The sequence below is a fragment of the Thermobia domestica genome, chromosome 8 (genome assembly GCF_964235325.1).
Source record: "Thermobia domestica chromosome 8, izTheDome1.hap1.1, whole genome shotgun sequence".
NCBI classification, from domain to species: Eukaryota; Metazoa; Arthropoda; class Insecta; order Zygentoma; family Lepismatidae; genus Thermobia; species Thermobia domestica.
In genome coordinates, this window is record NC_137461.1 from 289,197,634 (window position 1) to 289,218,275 (window position 20,642).

The window sequence follows — 20,642 nt, forward strand, 5'->3', positions numbered from 1 at the left end:
TTCAATTCTGAAACTGAAGAAAATTGCCTTTTGTAGTACTATGTCAGTTTTAAGCCTTTTTCTTGGCCACGTCTGCCGGCAGAAGAATTTTAGTGTAACTATAGATGATCGACTTATATAGTTTTTACTATAAAATGAATTTTACTTTCAGACGAAAGCATTTCAAAAGCTGCATACTCTGTCCATTTCTACATTCACGTTCTCACAATTGAGTCGAGTGTTTGGTCAGAACCTTGAGTTGAGTTGATTTTGAGTGTAATATCATTTTCAGCAGCGAGGCTATATGAAACGGGACCTACTGATTAACGTGGAGTCTGAACCACATGAGCTGCCGCTGGGAACCGAATCCGGGTCTCCCACGCCAAGGGCGTACACGCTACGTGCTTAGCCACGAAAGAGACCTGGTTAGAACATTGAATAGGGAAAAAGCCTAATACCAACACTTGAGGTCAAGCTTTAAGGTAAAAGTCCAGTCTGCTATAACTTCATATTAAAAAATAAATAAATAAATAAATAAATAAATAAAAATAAATTCTCAATGTAACAACTCTTCTCAACTGACCGTGATCTATTTGAATCCTTGTATTATAGTAATTGTACACTAATTCTAAAAACTATACTTCAGAACGAACTTGGAATTTTACTTCTACTCGCAAATGGTTATGAGTCTAAAAAATATATTTTAAAATAATATCCTCCATCAAGACATTTCTCACGAAGACGACGACGAATCGTAACATACCGTAACCTGGGGTTATTTGGAAATTTTTGTACAACCTTTTAGCTAAACACAATAAATTGCTGAACCAATTTAAACTAACTACAGTAGTAAGCTCGCCTTCCTGAAGGTCTACAGGACCATTTAAAAAAAAATCGCAATGTGGAAGGGAAATTTTGGTAAATACCGATACACGAATAAGCTCTTGAGGCTTCTTTAAGACACTAAAGCATGTTCTACATAATTTTATGAAATTTATGTATACATCAGATCAGTAATTGCCTCACATTGGTTTACAAAATTACCTGGTACCCTTTTTTCCAAGTGTACATTTACCTTAACTCTTTGTAAAAATATCATATGGTACTGTTATAATAATAATATAACACAGTACGATATATTATTATTACGTAATAATTATGCCACGCTAGGCCCTACTGATAGAAATTTATATATTGAAATTCTTTGCTGCAAAGTTATATGGGAAAACAACTTGTTCTTTGCGGTTGTAGGTAGGTTCAGGTGAAACTTCAATAATGTCATCGTTCTCTATCCCCTGATCAATATCATTATTTTTAGTAGAAAAAAGAAAGGAAATAGAAAAAAATGGTCAGAGATTGTTCCAGAAAGGAAATGTAAAACTAATTAGTCTCATTACGAAACTTCTGAAATCAATGATATTTAGCATAACTAGGTAAAAATCACTTTACGTTACGGAAATACAGTGACCATTTACAGAAAATTGAAAAAACCCCGAAGATTATCAATTGTTGTGAGAATTTTTATACCAGTCTATAAGTAAGACACAGCGCTTATGACCATTCATATTGCCTCTTTTAGGTGCCTACTTTTTATTGGTCTGGAAGAAAACGACATATCTGTCATAGTTCTCATTATTGTACCATATAACAAACAAAAAAAAAAAAAAAAATCAGTTTTCCAAATAGCCCCAGATTTTCCAAGTAACCCCAGTTTACGGTATCTTACAAAATTATTTTTTATTACCTTCTTCAAGGAAGCTACCTTGATGATATAAGCACAGTATTTTTTCATCATCTTAATCACAGATGCTCACATGAAATACACACAGAGGCCACCCAAGACATATTTATCTAGCTTTAAAAATACTTCACTAAATTAGGCAACTTAGGTATAGCAATCAGATATTCTGACATCTTAAGAACCTGACTCACCAAAAATAATACAAAATTTACTATTTTTTCTTTTGCTTGTTTGCATAAGTGAAAGGATATAAGGAAATGCAACTTACCACAATCACAGATAATGTTAATCTACAAGAGAAAATCTGAATCTGAAGTCTTCAGTGTTGCCAGAATAACATTTTCCCACGAACTCAACTGCATTTGATTACGTACCGTGTTGTCTCTGAATCCTGTGAACTACTTTCTAAATAACAGTTGTATTAATTTGTAATAAACAAAATAGTTTTAACATACAGTTATTAAAATTAAATAATAATGTTATTTAAAAAGTAGTTCACAGGATACCAACAACATGATACGTAATCAAATGTAGTTGAGTTCGTTCTTCTAGTCGCTTCCTTACCTTATTTTTTAGGGGAAATACTATTCTGGCAACACTGAAAACTCTTCAGATTCATATTTTCTGTTGTAGAATAACATTATCTATGTTTGTGATAAGTTGCATTTCATTATCTCCTTTCACTTATGAAAAACAAACAAGAGAAAAATTGTCAATTTTGTATTATTTTTAACAAGTCAGGATCTTAAGTTAAAGCTGCCGACTCAATGGTTGAATGCAAAAATATACCTAATACATTACGCCGGAATCTAAAATACAATTAACGTTAATACAAAATCAATCTCCGTAAGTAGCAATGGTTTAAATACAGATGAAACTTAACCGCAACATGGTAAGAAATTCAACCCAGAAATGACATTATTGTCTCGAATGACAAATACGAGAAAACGTCAAACAACAAAGACAGACTCGGAACACGTAAGTTCATACCTCAACAGTAAATGCGACACAAATGAAAACTGTCTAATACAGACCTGAAAACTAATAATAACAAAGCTGAAAACTTAAAATCGTCCACAAGGTAGATGACAGTAAAAAAAAACAGTAAACATTACGTCATGGGATTCAATACATCACTCTATGAGCCATATATAAACAGATAACGATGTTACATATGACGTGAGAGTTATTTCACCCTAGAACGTACACTTGGAACAGAAGCATTAATTACTTAATTCGTTCCACTCGCAATAATCTGGAAATTACGTTAACCATGACTCACAGAATAAACTGAAGAAATATATAATTTGTCCCAAGAGAACACGCCTCATAGAATCTGGGCTTTCGCTTGTCTATGAATCTCTAACAGCGCGGAACAATTTTTGAAAATATCTTCCGATCCAATGACTCAAGTTTACTGATTTCAGTCTTCCGGCAAAAAGTGAATTAATTGGACATAATTTCTCTTAATTTAATACCGTTTTAGATACTTGGTAAAACATATTACTAAACCAAATTACAAAGAACAAATTTACGTAACAAAGAATTAATTATTTTCATTTATAATTCTGAAATGTTATTCTAATGGTGACATTCTTCTAATAACAGTAATAATATTGGTATATGCAAGTTGTACTGAACATAAGACAAACTTCCCAAAAAGTAAAATTCATTACTTGAAATGGAACAATATACGAAAAATATCGAAGAACTCTGCTCTTAAAAGCAAGAACTGCGGAAAATTTTGGCAAAACCCTTCCTCAATACGTTAAGAAGAAAAAACAGGCGATCCTTGAAAAACCGAAATTAGGAACCTGTAAAAATATCCTTTAAAATCAATGACTCCTTTGAAGCGAATAAACTGCCTCAGAGTATTGACATATACAAAGTCCACCAGAAAAATGTTTACACTCTTTGTCATCCTGTATTGGCAATTGTTCTGAAATTTAAATATGTTGTAGTATGGTTTTTCGCCCAACAGATGTCAGCATTGTTTTCAGTTAAAATTATGTTGTAGTACGGTATTTCGCTCAATAGATGTCGATACTGTCAGCATGGTTGGTTAGTGAGATTAGAAAATGGCAGGAGCACGCTTGACGTTCGATCAGCGTAAGTACGTTTTGAAGTGTTTTATCAGGTTTGGAAATGCTTATTGAAGTGCAGCGTCAGTGGAGAGGGGAGTTTGGTTCTGAACCACCAACCCGCCTAACAATCAAAAGCATTGTTGACAAGTTTGGGACGGATGGAACGACGAGCGGTAGCTGCTCAATGAAGAGCGATGCACATGCCTCTGTAATCTTCTGGCAAAGGTTTTCGAGCGTCCCAAGCAACGGCCAACATTGTAACTGAAAACAATGCCGACATCTGTTGGGCGAAAAAACATACTACAACTTATTTAAATTTCAGAACAATTGTCAATCCCGGTATTCTGATATAGGATGACAAAGAGGGTATACATTTTTCTGGCGGACTCTGTATTATTCTATGAATATGAGTTTTCTTGTATAGCCATCAGCAAAAGCGAACACTCACTTTAAAATACTATCGATTTCAAAACGAATGCACTAGTTTGAGTCTACATAAATAAAAATTTTATGTAATCCACTGACACTGTACTCTAAGTGGTTCGTTTTTTCTGGTATTACTGAAGAAATATTTTGTGTAAGGTAAGTTTTTGATTTAACTGGCGACTGTACATTCGTCTGTATTGCTAGTAAAGAAAAGAAAGGAAGAAAAAACATGAAACCTAACATTTTCCATATCTTTAGTCCTTAAACAAAGGGTTTGGTGTCACGTTTTATTAAAACTTCGTTTGTTCCATTTCATGTAAAGAAAGAATTTCAAAGTTTGTCCACGCACTCACCCTAGCAACCCAATTTTAGTTCCCTACATTTTAAAAACAGTAAACAAACCCTTCTTAAACTTTATATCCCACAGTCTAATGCATCTAAAATTTCAATATTCCGTTACACTAATAAGATATTAGTAAATGTACAGAGGATTGAGCATACCCAGACTCCTGGAGGCACTGTCCCCAACCTTGGCTTTCTTCTTGGGAACCACGGTGCTGCGTCTAGGTGGCGAGGAAGAACTTAGCGACTTGTTTGACGTTTGTCCGATATCGGTAGCCAATTTCACTTGACTACGCAATGGATACTTTTTAACAGGAGGAACAGTATCTGCGAAACAAGCAGTTCAAACAATATCAAACACGACATTCATTCCATGTATAGCAGCCCCTATCCCTACATCTTAGCAAGACAGATTTCAATTTATATCTGAACACTAATGGAAGGCATAAATCCACATTAGATGTGGCCACAATACCGCTGACACTTCGTTCCCTATACATTAATTAGCGCTTCTAATTTATACGCAAATAAGAATATATTGTTACGAAGAAAATGTCCGTTCTTATCCTTAACTGAAAGATCCATTTCAATTTACATAAATAAATGTTTTCTTCTTAAAAAATATACACTTACGTTACGAAAAACAAGCTACTTTTAACGATGTTACGTTTTTTTTCTCTCGCGTGGTCTGTCAGCAGTAAGGAAATAACACTGACACTAACATTTTATCTTACAATTGAATAAATATACATTTTCAAAAAATAAAATTATTATCACTTATTAAAATGGACCTTTGAAATTTACTCCCCCCCCCCCAAGTTTAAGAAATAAAGTCTTAAAATGTATGAAATCTCTTTTGCTAGTATGCTATTTACAATAACTCCACTACTAAATTGAATAATGTAGATAGATTGATTAAAGTTAAATACGGATAGGAAACTATTCAAAATATTTTCTACAATTTTCACAAGACTGATGATATCATTAAAAATATTTTCCCCTCAAGTTAATTTCTTCAGCAGAATGACAATCACATAATAAGGTAAATATGTATTGATTTTAATTTGAATTCAATAATGTGTCACTTGTTCTAAAGAAATCTTTCACTTTATACTGTATACCTTTTTCACGAGTCTGCTTTAAACATGATATGAAGCCAAAATTAATGATATTTCACTGTCTATCTCTCTCTATATATACGCATATATTAACACATTAAACTCGAAATTTGATTTCAGTTTCACGATTTTTATAACAAAGATGTTCTATGTATACGAAACTAAACCCATTCCGAAACTATTAATTCATTTTTAACACACAAACACTTCGAACAAGGAAAAGATCCAATATCGTTTCAAAAAGTTAAAAATTTTAAACACAAAAGCTAAAATAATCGACATAACAAAGGAAACCAAGAGTTTTGAAGCGAACATAACGAAGACTCAACTGGCAATCTTAAGTTAACACCAATCGAAAAACAGATGATCACACAACCCAGCCTATCTTATTTCAATCTTAAGCAAACATATACACAAAGAATGTATTATTATCAATCATATTTCATCAGAAGACATGTACAACCAGAACATAAGTGAATGTATAATCCCTTGCCAGATCATAATATCATTAACTAAATACTGAAGGTGTTATGTCATAAAACGAACCCCCTGAATTAACTTCCGATATAATTACGTCCCTGCTCAACAATTCTTCTGAAGTTTAGTCCTTCTCTACTTAAATTCGAACATTTAAATGAAAATTAACTTCCTGCCAAAATGAACAATACCACCTTTAGGACTGAAGCAAAATTAAGTTTAACAAACTTCTAACATGGACACATTACTTTATAATTTGACCATTATACTTGTTTCGAAACAAATAAATTACTCAAATTCGCAAATAGTACCAAGATATGGCAAAGATGCATGAGCAAGTATTACAGTAAAACCAGAACACCTCAGTAAATATTTACAAAGCATTAGCTCTTCTATAACTGGCCTTTTTGTTCTATTTAGCCAGTTACCTGAGGATTTCATTACAGAATTACGAAATCTAACTGATGAATACACCGTATCGGACAATTTCTACTTTTTTTTTCTTTTTAAAGTCACTTACTTCTTAATCACAGGTAGAAACGAAATTACAATCTAACTGGACACAAGACGCAGTTCCATTCTCTTCTCTTTAGATATTGCTACAACAATCGTGTGAAATATTCACAAATATTTCGTAATAAATAAAGAAACGCGAAAAACTGTGCAAAGAATAGGAATCAGAAGATGGGATAAAGGAATGTTCTTCTATAGGCTTAGAGCATTACCTAATTGTCACTCGCAACAAGTTGATATGTGTCTGACTCACAAAATAATTTTACTGCATCACATACTTACTTCTAATTCAAAATCGAATAAATCAAGATTGTTAACTTACAGTAAATTATTATCATTTGCATGGTGCAACCAAGTAATTATATTCTGATACTTCAATATATCAAAAACAGGTTCCGTATTTATAAACTTTAGAAAAATGTTACGCGGAATACAAACCAGGTTTCCTTATTTCGGTTGCAAAATTAGTTTCTGGTACTAATTAACTGGGCTTTAACAATAAGCAAAGTATATTTCTAATATGTAAGTGTAGTCAATGTGGATTTAAACCCTATATGGGTAACTTCTATATATTAGAAATTGACACTATAAAATTGAGACTCACCTGTATTAGTTGTAAGGCTAAATGCACTGGTATCCACTGGATCCCTCTTCCTTCTACCGCCACTGCCCTCTGCGCCCTGGGACAATCCTTTGGTCGAAGCTTCTTTTGAATTGGATCGCCTTCCTCCTCCCGTTGGCTTCTCCCGCGACGATAACTTCCGTTCACTCTTTGAAGAGCTACTCTGTTGCGAAGCGACGGAGTCTCGGTACGACGTATAAGATCTACTCGAGTTTCTGGAGCTCTGTCTTCCACCGCGAGTCGTTACGTCACTCACTGTAGCCTGTCTTTCAGAGTTCCAGTAGGATCTTCTGCTGCTCGACGAGTATTCACGAATATCTTGATCTTCGGAAGCGGAACTACCACAACTTTCCCGATCCCCCCTTCTCCCGTGATGATTCTGGGCAGATAATTTCAACTGAGACGAACCGGAAGTACTAGAATCTTTCCTGGTTCTAATATGAGATCTGGAACCACTTTCCTTCTTGTGTCCAACACTATTGGCACTACCTGCGCGAGAGCTTGATTCCGACTCCTTGCCTGATCTAAAGGAATTTGTGCTCACTCGGGATGACACGCTTTTCTCCGAGCCACTGCCTGTTAATTTTCCGTTTTCAGAATTAGCTGACGGATGCTTCCCGGAACTTCTTTCTTCCTTGTTCGACAACTCAGAACTCGATGCAGACGTAAGTGATGGAATGCTTCCACTATTTTTATTAACTTCAGGGGTTCTTACTGTCCGTCCCCTACCGCGTCCTCTGCCTCGACCTGGTACAGATCTACCTGCTGTAGAATTATCCAATGTTTGAGAGGAGCCTGGCCTCCTACCGGCCCGCACTCGACCCCGATCAGGCTCCCCACTACGCCCCAACGAAGCCAGCTGTCTACCTTGGTTAGCCCTTCTTGAGTATCGACCTCCTCTGCAGGTCGATTGCACCTGTGAATTTTGATTAACTGAGGCAGGGTTTGTACCTTTAATTCGAGATCCTTCGTTTGCCTCGGAGGTTGAATCACACGTCACTTCGGATACGAATTCTCCAGACGAGGTGGATGAACGACTTTTCTTAGGGGTTGGGTCTCTATCCGGTGTAGTGTTCAAATGGCGCTTCCTTGGCCTACCCCCTGTTTTACCACCTGTCCCACCACTTGGAGCAGATGACTGCTTCGATTTATGCCTGAAACCAAGAAAACTATATTTCAACAAGACAAACACTATAAGCTTTTAAAGTATCATTTAAATCGGGTTTAAACCTTTCTACAAAGCGTTTAACATTGCATTTTCTACCACCTTCCCCGACTAATACCTTATTTTGCGTCCAAAAGAACAATTACGTAGACTACACTGGTATACTGATGTACAAACAATGAATTTAAAAGAGCACGTAAGAAATTCCTACACATAAAAGTGCAGGAAAACGGCCACGAGGGGAAACTAAAGAACAGATGACATGCTCAAGTATGAGAAATTGTCGAATAAGAAGGGAAAAGGTATAAAATGAAAGATAATGTAGTGAAAGAAATAGTAAAAGCCGCCTCGTACAGTCCGCAAAAAAAAAAAAAAAAAAAAAAAAAAAAAAAAACTGCAAACATGTGCATGTAAGTTTGTGAAACTATGCCTAACAGGGCAGGGAATCAACATAATGTCTAAGTGACACGAATCACGCCAGGAGAAACCTCGGCGTCCTCCCCTGCACACTTATTTTGGAGCAAGACTTCATCGTTTCACAATAAACTTACATTCTCATGTTGCAGGTTTTTTTGCAACGGACTGTACAAAACTAAAACCGACATGTCACTCAAATCGGAAATTTATGATGTTCATAATGAACAGCTTCGACTATTTACACCTTAATAAACTTGAAAAATAAATTTAAAAAATAAAATTTAAAAAAAAAAAAATAAATTTAGCATGTTGTTCTACATCCTTTTATACTTAACTCAAACGTGTGTTTATACGTTAAATTCTTGCTGACAGCTGTCTGTTTTGTCAAGGTTTTAGTGGGGATAGAACGCATGGGAATTAATTACATAATACTATTAATTAATTTTAAAAATAATACAAAAAAATAATGAATCAAAACTTCCTGAGCCTGAACAGTATACTCAGTACATACAATATACCATGTAGCCTCGAAAAGTTCTTTACTAGCGTCTTTTCATTTTTTGTTAATACATTTGTATATAGGGTGTATCAAAAGTTCGCGGCAATAAACCAACTCCGTTATGAGTAATCATAATAGATATTCTGCCATTATTGGCAGGTCACTTGTCGCATCTGAGAAGCTTCAGTTAACCTCTTCGTTTTTACGTACAATTTTTCTGCGAGCTCCTCCGTGGCTAAGCGGTTAGCGTACGCGACTTTGGCGTGGGAGGCCCGGGTTCGATTCCCGGCGGGAGCTCATGTGCTTCGGATTCCACGTTAATCAGTAGGTCCACGTCTCATATAGCCTCGCTGCTGAACGGGACGTTAAACTCAAAATCAACTCACCTCAACAATTTTTCTGTTTTGATATCGCCCATTAAGTGTAGTCTCCTTCGCCCCTTCCCTCTTTTTCCTGTCACCATACTCTATAGCACACTCCTAAAGTGTAGTTACGAAAATATGATAAAAATGGCTGTTCCCTTGAGCCCTCACAATACCAACAATATAGCATTGCTGGCAAACATATTCGCGGTGTTGTAAATTAACATAGGGCGACTTACCACTGTGGAGCTCAAACAGTTAGTGCAACTGGAAAATTTTCACCATTTTAGATTAAAAACTACTGATTTGTTCAATATTCCCCCTCCCTTTCCATATTTTTGTATCTGTACTCATGAGAGATTTCGCCTATGGCTCCGACTTTTGAGACACTTGGTGTATCATACGTGGTCTGTCCAATAAATACGCGAACTGAGCTAGTAAGGTGCTCCTGAGTTGAAGTTAGGCCATGTGCACTTGCTGATCTGTTGGCAAGAGATTCATTGGAGTGGCAGTAACCACCAGACCGTCCACGTGAGCGTACAGCTAAAGGTGGCATTGGTTTTCAGGTGTCCTCATTCATTTCATTTTGAGATTAATGTCCCTTTTAGCAGGGAGGCTATATGAGACGTGGACCTATTGATTAACGTGGAATCCGAACTATATGAGCTCCGCGGGAATCGAACACGGGTCTTCCACGCCAAAGGCGCGTACGTTAACCACTTAGCCACGAAAGAGCTCTTTTAGTAGTGTTCTGTTTTTGTTCGTGTCGACGATGAATATTAATGAACAGATGGAACGACGAATCAACAACAAATTGTTGGAGAAACTTGGAAAAAACTCAAGAAATTCATGAAATGTTGAGGACTGTTTATGGAAATAATGCACTGAAGAAAGCAGCTCTTTTCACGTGGATCAAGCGTTTTAGTGAGGACCATGAAGATGGCATGGATGAGGCAAGGCCAGGACGACCATCGACCTCCTGTGTTGAAGACAACATTGACCCGTAATTCGATCATAACACTAGATCATCCTCCTTACTCACCAGATTTAGCCCTCTGCGATTTCTTTTTAATTTCGAAATGTAAAACGGTCATGCAAGGGAGGCACTGAGACAACGTGAAGACGATAAAACGTGAAACAAGGCACCTGAAGACCCTGACTTCTAAAGACTTCCACGGATGGTTAGAACAACGGACACGGAGGTGGAACAAGTGTATTGCTACAAATCGGGAGTATTTTGAAGGAGATAAGATTGATGTACCGTAATTCTGTACAAGAAAGTGTTTAAGACATCAGTTCGCGTATTTATAGGACAGACCATATATCATCACAAACCTTCCTATCAATACCTTCACAATGCTGACAGTTGTTGTCAGTAAAAATTCGACGTGTAACATGTTTCTTTGAATTTTAAAATGAGAGGATGGGGAAAAACAAGCTGCACACTTTTTGAGCGAGCTTACTGATAAAAATGCTTTTCAAGCGGCTTACAGTATATTGTCATATTTATCAATGTACCAATTTATCTCATGATAACAGGAAGAGCAATAAATGCATTAAGAAAATTAATTATCACCATGTAATAATACTGCAAAATATCATATTTTAATACTCAACTGTTTTAATACCAAACTATTACCAAATTGTCACGCTCTTGCTAAAATCTTATTGCTACAGAACACAATAAACAAAATTGTAGTATACCACCTGAAGATTCCTGAAAACACTGAATATTTACTTTAAAAAACGCATTTTCGTTAAAAAATGAAAAATTAAAAATATCGATACAAATTTTTCTACATGCAATCAAGTTCTATATACTTATTTATTTATTTTTTATTAATCTTCTTAGATAAGTTATTACTCTGGAAAATATAAGCATAACTATAAGGAAACATTAATTACTGATCGTAAGCACATATTACATATCTACGTACGATCAGAATCAGAATCCATATACCCCCCCCCCTATTCCTGAGTATGTCGCACATAAAATATCTTCCCTCCTACATGAGCTACGTCACTTATACAATGATCCCACTACTTCTAGACCGGATTTCTGCAAAGTACAATCAAATACTGAATTGAATGTTGTATCGTTCATTTTTAATATACTGATTTCAAGTTATACTCATAATTCTATTTCTTCTCCCAATTCCACTTTTCATTTCGACCAAGAAAGCGTACAACTTGAACAACTATATTGTTTAACAGTACCAATTGTTATGTTGTACACATATTAAAATCTTACCAAGAAAATGATTTATAAGGAAATACATGTACACAGCTAAAGTTTACTTACACTAAAGGAATTAAACTAACGCATGATTAGAGCTACGAACTTCAACTCAGGAATGTTTCCTAATATTTCTTACTGACGAAATTTTCAATGGAAAGCCCAACTTCGTCAGCGGTTTATCTTTTACATAAACACACACTGTTACTCTAAAGCTTATATTTTATGTATAATGAAAATATTTTGCCGGTATTGCTAAGCTTATCTGCAACATTTGCAGAACAAAGTACACAAACCATACCATGACGGATAGTAAGTAACAAATTTAATAGCTTCAACTGTTGTGTATTTAAATCTTCTACAGTTATTACGAACTCTTTACTGAAGTATTAATTTTTACTAATTAGTTTCTTTCACATGTTACCGGCATAGATCACAATACAATTGAAACCACAGTAAGTGACTGGAACAAGAACATTGGTGACTTTGAAGCTCTTAAATTTGATACAGACTATACATCACGCTATAGTTATTTTTTTTTTTTCAGAATGTTACAGGTAAGCTTAATCATATCACCAATGTGTTATGAGATTAAAACAGCAGTGTATATATATATATATATATATATACGTGTGTGTGTGTGTGTGTGTGTGTGTGTGTGTGTAAAAGATATGTCGCTAACGAAGATGGAGCGTCTCACTGAAAACTTCGACATTAATATATATTTTAACGCACTCCTGATTTTTGAGTTCATCGTCAGGCGCAAAAGTTTCCGGTCGCCAGGCCGCCATTGGAGACTAGAAATTCAGGACTGGCGACCAGTGCTCAGTAGAAATGGTTTTTGCCTAAATTCACAGGGCTGCGTAGTTTGTTTCGCACGAAAATAATTGTCACTGAGTGAGAGAAAGCACGGAATGTGAAGTCATCACAACGAACATGGAAAGTGAAGTTTTCACAACGTTGTAATTCACCCCTCCTTTCCCATCCTCAATCGAAAAAATGGTTTGCCTCTTGGCGCGTCTGGTTTTTAAATTGTATGCCCTGATGTACTCCCTCTCTCTTTGTCAAACCAAAGGCCGTAGGGGGAGGGGACCTCTCATAATTTGTACGTGAGAGATACTTGCGACCTTAATTTTTGGATTGGCAAGTGCGTCTGACTTTGAAATTTTGCGCCCTGATACTTCGTAAACTACGCTATTTCACCAAGTTCTTCCAAGATTAGCAAGGCGATCATAAGGGAAAATATACTTACCAAATGTCTACCCTGCAAGCATGACTTAGATGGTTCGAGACAAAATGGCGCACATCTTCGTAACCTTACAAATCTTAAGATATTCCTTCACCCAGCAAAGTTAATTCAAGGCTCCACTTAATACCACTCCTCCTTAGCTTTTTATTTATTTATTTATTTATTAAGAATAATGTGTAACGGATTCCATCGTGTGATTGTTAGAATAATGTTCCAGCATTAACCTTACGTATAGCACTCGTTCTAACTATCAAACTGTGATCCTTGTCGAGGCATCCTTACATCAACCTTTTATACACTATAACGATCAAGAGTATTGTAAAATTTACTTACATTGCTAAACCATTTACTGTAACTATACACTTACCTTCCAGCTTCAGTATGAGCCCCTGCGGCTTTAAATGAATCAGACCCCCCAGGTGCACTACTAGGTTGGTCGGCCATAGACGCTCCTCATGTAGTGAAACATGCCACAATCAAACTATGCCTAAAATGCAAATACAATTCCTAAATACAGCATAAAATTACTTAAATATACCATTACCGTATACAAACCACCAATAAACTAAAATGTAATAGTAGGGCGTAGGCCTAATCTCCAATAAATTATAATGCAATAACAGTATGTAGGCGTGTTCACGAAAGTCTTAACGTAAGATATTATATTTACCTGTTATAGTGACATAAAAATATTAACGAGCTTTCACTGCAAAATTAGTCCAGAAAAAGGTCACACTAAACACAAACCACTTATTTAAAAATCAACCGACAAACGCAAATCACCACAACTGCTCACACGGAAAACGGCCACGTAAAGAGGTCAAAACTCAAGATCGTTGTACTAACAGGAAGTGCTAGAAGACTCTGCCAATGCTGGAAGACTCTGCCAGAAGACTCTGGTCCCTATCATTACGTAAAGGCGTTGTGCACGGAGCGCCTGACGAGGACAAAGTACAAGAAGGAAGGAAAGTTCCAGTTAAAATCTGATGACGTATTAGCCTTTGTTCTATTATTATTATTATTATTATTATTATTATTATTATTGAAAAATTGCTTGTTGTAACCGCATTTTGACACTTCATTACTACTGCGCACAATTTATTACTGCAATGCTATTTTTGTTCATTTAAGATTTCTAAAAGTAAATAAATAAATAAGAAGAGTATATATTATATGTGATCTATAAACTTCTCGAATTTTGACCAAACTTAACATGGAGGTAGACCATGACTTCCTTACTATGAATACTATAATAATAATAATAATAATAATAATAATAATAATAATAATAATAATAATAATAATAATAATAATAATAAAAAGTCCAGACTGACTGACTGATCAACGCCCAGGACAAACAGCTTAAGCTAGAAATATGAAATTTGGACAGGGCAAAGAATGTGTGATGTAAAGTCCTACTAGGAAAAGATTTTTTTTTGGAAATTCGACGGGGGAGTGGCAATAACCTTAAAATGCCTGTATCTCGTAATCTCTGAAGGTTAGAGACATGAAATTCGATATTTCAACTTCTCATTTAAAATAATTAGACACATGTTTCACGTTTTCTTTATTTGCCCTAGAAGGGAGTGGCTTTACATTTGTTATAATTGGATGACCATATCTCGGAATTCGGTGAGGTTAGAGACATGAAAGTTGGTATATACATATTCTTCCAGTAGGAAAGGAAAAAGGCAGGTAGGAAAAGAGAGTGGAAGTTGTAATTGTTAAAATAAGATGGTCACATAAAGAGAAATCCGTTAAGGTAAGAGACGTGGAATTTCGTATTTAAACTTCTTACTTAAATTTAAAATATGTTTCAGCGTTTTTAGATACTTCCCGTACATGGGAAGAAAAACAGCGTCAAGGTTACTATTGATGGCCACATCTCACATTCCCTTAAGTTTAGTCATGGAAGTTGGTATTTAGGCTTTTAACTTAAAATAATTGAATCGGTGAGTAGAAAAAGAAGAACATTCTAAAAATAAAGGATAACATTCCACGATAAGAATTTCTCTATAACTAAATATCCAATCCCATTACGTTTTTGGAATTTTGGGACATGAAAGGTCTTAATATACGCTACAAATCTCCCATACAGATATTTTTACATAAGCAATGACATTTAAGGTAAGCAGTTTTACTTTTCGTTTTTCAAAAGTAATGTGTTGGGGAATGTTCTCCTTTTTCTACTCACTGATTCAATTAAAGACGTTGGCATTTATTGATGCCTCCGTTAAAAAAGAAGAGAAAAGGGTGGGGGTGATTGCATTGTTATAAGACGGTCATATCTCGAAATTTCTTAAGATTCGAGTCTGCCGGCCAAGTTCCCAGTTAGCTGAAGGTTAGTATACCTATAAACTATGTTCTTATGCACATCTTTGATCCCAAACATATTGTTCATCAAAGTTACGATTTGGATTAGTCAAATTTTGAGAAGGAGAAAAAAAAAATCTACTCACTGCTATTTAGAACAAAAATTAGGGTAAAATACTTGCAACAAACCTATTAAAGTTAAGTAAATGTAATGTACACTAAGAATAAAGATTTGGTAAAATCAAAGAACGATTTTATTCCGAAACCGGATAAACTACTGCTAGGATAAACATGTTTACGCTCTTGAGGAACATGTTTGCACCCAATGTTTCCTTGTAATAGCAAGTCACAAATTCAAACCTTTACATATACTTTGTTTATACGTAAAAACATACCTTCTTCCGAAACAAGTGAGATAAACATATCATATTTTTACAATTTTGAACACTTAAATCAGTATGAACTTGTACTGTATATTCTGATAAATGTAGTATAATTTCAGAGGGAAACTTATCTCCTAGATTCAGTTCTCTCTTCGCATAATTGGTTAGGCAGAAACATGAGATACATTGCAATCGCTCTCATGATCCACTTATACAGGGTGTTTCAAAACAACACCGACAACGTTTGGGAAATGATTCCTGACGCCAAGACAAGACAAAAAAGTATAGACCAATCTATGTGCAGAAATACGTCATTTCGGAGTTGCAGGCTGCCGAAAACATGAACTTTAAAGGGCCATAGCTCCAATACTATAGGACCTACGGTAGTCGGGTCAAGACTTCACTTAGGAATGAATATGTACTCTATCCAAAAATACATGTTTCAGAATCCAAAGGTAGTCACGCAATAATTTTTATAGAGGGAGTGTGGCTACAGGCATATAATTTGAAGTACTCACCAACTACCTCTAGAAAAATTGTTGCGGAAGTACCGCAGAACTCTGAAACTTGGATATTTGGGTAGGACACATACTAGTTCCTAAGTGAAGTCTTTACCCGACTAAGGTAGGTCTCCTAGTTTTAGAGCTATGGACCTTTAAAGGTCATTTTTTCATGTTTTCGGCAGCCTGTAACTCCGAAAGGAAGCATTTGTGCGACCAGGTTGGTCTATATTTTTTGTTTTATCTTGGTGTCAGGAATCATCATCTAATGTTGTCGGTGTTGTTTTGAAACACCCTGTATATGTAGCCACACACAAGGATAAAAGCTTTTATTATTGTAGTAAATGGAAGAGGAGGAAGGGTTATATTAAATTTTATTTACAGCTCTAACATGTTATATTCTCGTAGCGGTGTTCTACAAATGGAATGAATGCTTTGGGAATCAAAGTACTGGAATTGGACAGTTTTAGTGAACTAGACGCACTACACATCCGTGCATACAGACAGGTTCAGGCTGGTTCAGTGGTGCTGGCGCAACGGGTCATTGGTTTGATTTCACGATATATTAATTTCTGGACATCGAGTCCGTGGGTTTTATTGGATCCCTCCTAATTCGTTCCACGCCCTCATTTTCCCAATTCTTCCATAATCATTCAACCTTTAATATTCATTTGTCTCCTTTAGCCTATTTTACAGCCATATAAAATCAAGATGTGATTTTTTTTAAAGATAATTTTCCCAGCTTCTTGAGCTGCTTGAAGATCTCTTTCCCTATAACTTTGAACTAAAAACTGAGCATATTTCTTATGTAAGCAACGATGTTGGTTCGGAGTTTAACATCGCTTTCAGCACCAAGGCTGTATATGAGGATGGCAAAACACGACCCGTAATATGTACAGGCAAGCAAATTTCAACCTTATGAATCAAATCAATACGAGGATGGCGACAGATAATATGTCGCTTTTTGACCATTTTCTGCTTTTCACTCTGGTAGTTGGTCACACGATTTATAGGCTGAAAAAAGTTGATTATAGCTTAATTATAAAGTCCTTATTTAGTAACATTATATATATATATATATATATATATATATATATATATATATATAGATATAGATAGATAGATAGATAGATAGATAGATAAATAGATATAATGTAATTCATAAGATGTACCAATGTACATATTCATATCATGTTTTGCTATTCTCGTACCCCTATAGAATTACGTGGCTCTTAAAGCACATGAACTCCACCGAGAATCTTGAAATAAAGTCTTTCAGTTTAACGTCCCACGATTATGTCCTCTAGGCTAAGCGAGACGATTATTAAAAATAGTGAATGATGATGGAATGTGAATGAGGGAGGGAGTACCCGACAAAAATTCACAGATACTATGTTGGCCACCACAAACTTGCTTGGCCGGGGATTGAGTGAGGAACCCCACGCACCAGAGGTAAGAGTTCTACCACTGAGCCACCATCCTCCTTCCCGTACCGACAATCAAACCTGGTCTCCCGCTCCGAAGACGCGTATGTTACTCATAAATCCACGAGAGAGCACTACGCAAGCGACGTGTTCTGCCCACTTTACACACCTTACCTCGACTACCAGTACATGAGATAAGAATGTGTTGGGCTATGAAATTAAATCCTCTGTTTAATGTTCCATAAATTGTCTTGTACGTTAAATGAAACAGATGATAAACGTACGTACCTTATGATGAAAGAATATATTACAGAAATAGGAGCAAAGGAGAGGAAAGGATACGGTGCTGCCTACCACCAACTTCCATGGATCGGTATAAAACCATACATTCCTCGCACAACAGATAAGCGCTTTGCCCTTCAGCCATTAAGCCTTCCACACTTCCTGGAGCTCTATTTCATGGAACCTTGTATCACTATTCATCCATTTCTTTATCTTTCTTTGCTATAATTTTTTTTTCTTTAAGAAAAAGCATTGAGGAAATCCTCCGTTAGCTAAATAATACGTTCATACAAGATTATCAAGGCACAAGAAAACAACACCAAGTACGATTCCATATAATAATGATTGTAACTGTCGACATATTCATTTAGTCTGGGTACAAAAATCTAAATCTCTACGGTGCTTATACGCCCAACCACGTTTATAGTTTCTCTTCGTATCTCAATTCAACATACATCCTTAAATACACAAGTCGCTGCTGCAATATTTAAGTTCTAAAATAATAATCTGTATGCTAAGGAGAATGCTTCCACCGGAAGTTAAACCATTCCCTAAAAACGTTCCGCAAGGAAGAGGTGAAAGTGTTTGGGAAAAGATTCAAGTAAAACTTTACAATGCCTTTTTCTGTTTCACAATCTTTGGGAAACTTTCAACTTCTTTTCTCTCGTTTTGCATTTAATGAATTGTGTGGTCTTTGGTTCAGCAAAAATGAAAATACGATAAAGAAGTCACATGGAGCTATATGCTCAAGTTGAAAACAAAACTTATGAACAATTAAATCTATTATTATTTTATACCAAGTAAAATGCGCGTACTTCGCACAGTAACACTAATATTATGATGAATATCTGAATTCTATGTTCGAATGCTCTTATCTAAGTACCACGTTCAATTTTTTTTTTTTTTTTTTTTTTTTTTTTTTTTTTAAAGTGATTCAACAGCTGTATCATTTTCGATATTTTATGAATATAGACAGGGAAATATATAGAAGGAAATTAAAGTAATATAGTTATCCCAAATTCAACCTACCCCTTTAAAGTGGAATTTTCAAAAACGCTAGGACAAATATTTAAACGAGGTGTTTACATTCCGATTTTTATTATCCCAACTCGAGAGGTTTATGAGTTACTCCAGTTTTTGCTCAAATTTTGAACTTTCCCGCTCTCCAACCCTTAGAATATGATTTTAATTAAAGTCTTATGATACAGGGTGTCCAATATACTACGCAACCCGGAGTTTAGGATAGTACAACTTTTGAACCTGAAACAATACACAAATAATGGTTATATCAAAATGAAGCCTTGTTCATGTATATATTTTTAAACTAGTACACTTCAATCGTTGCTTCCTAGGAACCACACAGTGTTGCCAAATGTAACCGAAGATGTAATTCAATTTTCTTGCAAAACACGTAAATTGACTCATATAACTCATACGTATGGATGTTCTGTCGTTAATTTTCAGTTTGTTTAGTTGGAGAAGCTTGAAAACTATGGAGCAGAAAAAAGAATTTTTCATTTCCACCGATAACTAATCGGATGAGGCCTCTGTAAGGGGGAACTAGGGAAATCGTAGTTTTCATAAATTAACACTCTGAATTGGCAACATTGCTGATGTTTCAGTGCATCAAAAGGCGTGTTTAAGGATCTGTCTACATTATGCAATTCTTGAAAAGAACGAAAAACTTTGAAATTATCATTATAAAACTTTTACTTACGTGCACCCGGCAACGCTGCAATTATCACGAAATGATTTATCAGCTCTATAAGATGCTGGGAGTGCCTCCTGTTTACTTCTTGCTTTAAGTAACCCCATTGAAATGAAAAGCAGTGTTGCCGGGTGCATGTAAGTAAAAGTTTCCATCATGGTAATTTCAAAGTTTCTTTCTCGTTATTTTCAGGAATTGCATAATGTAGACAGATCCTAAACACACCTTTTGACGCACTGAAACATCAGGAGTGTTAATTTATGAAAACTACGATTTCCCCAGTTTCTCCTTTTAGAGGCCCCATCCGATTAGTTATCGGTGGAAATGAAAAATTCTTTTTTCTGATCCATAGTTTCCAAGCTACTCCAACTAAGCAAACTGAAAATTAATGACAGAACATCCATACATATGAGTTATGAGTTAATTTACGTGTTTTGCAAAAAAAAGATTCACACATTCGGTTACATCTGGCAACATTGTGTGATTCCTAGTAAACTTCAATCGTCGCTTCCTAGTTTAAAAATATATAAATGAACAAGGCTTCATTTTGGTATAAACATTATTAGTGTATCGTTTCAGGTTCAAAAGTTGTACTGCTTTAAACTCCGGGTTGCATTATGTATTGGACACCCTGTATAAGCCAGCTGGAGGTAGGCGGGCATTGACTGCGTTCCAACATTAGTTTCGAAACGGTTCAACCATTTTCCCGTGATGCGATCACGAACAACGGACAACATCGCTTCACTTGTGACGAAAAAAAAAAAAAATTCAATAAAGGAGAAATCTTCAGGATAAGGCTATT

At 35.6% G+C, this 20,642-nt stretch overlaps 1 protein-coding gene across 10 annotated transcripts in view; it reads right to left on the reverse strand.

Moving 5' to 3' along the window:
* ctrip (E3 ubiquitin-protein ligase ctrip) overlaps positions 1–20,642 on the reverse strand; it is a 117,479-nt gene that overhangs the window by 87,113 nt on the left and 9,724 nt on the right. For 8 of the 10 annotated variants that reach the window (XM_081769957.1, XM_081769964.1, XM_081769958.1 and 5 more), the window contains 3 exons: positions 13,598–13,717; positions 7,285–8,456; positions 4,732–4,899 (listed from right to left, as the gene is read on the reverse strand). In XM_081769957.1, coding sequence (XP_081626083.1) covers positions 4,732–4,899; positions 7,285–8,456; positions 13,598–13,674 — 1,417 coding nt within the window. In that variant the 5' untranslated portion in view covers positions 13,675–13,717. The remainder of the gene's footprint in view (positions 1–4,731; positions 4,900–7,284; positions 8,457–13,597; positions 13,718–20,642) is intronic. The other 2 variants (XM_081769963.1, XM_081769962.1) reach the window with 1 other exon arrangement.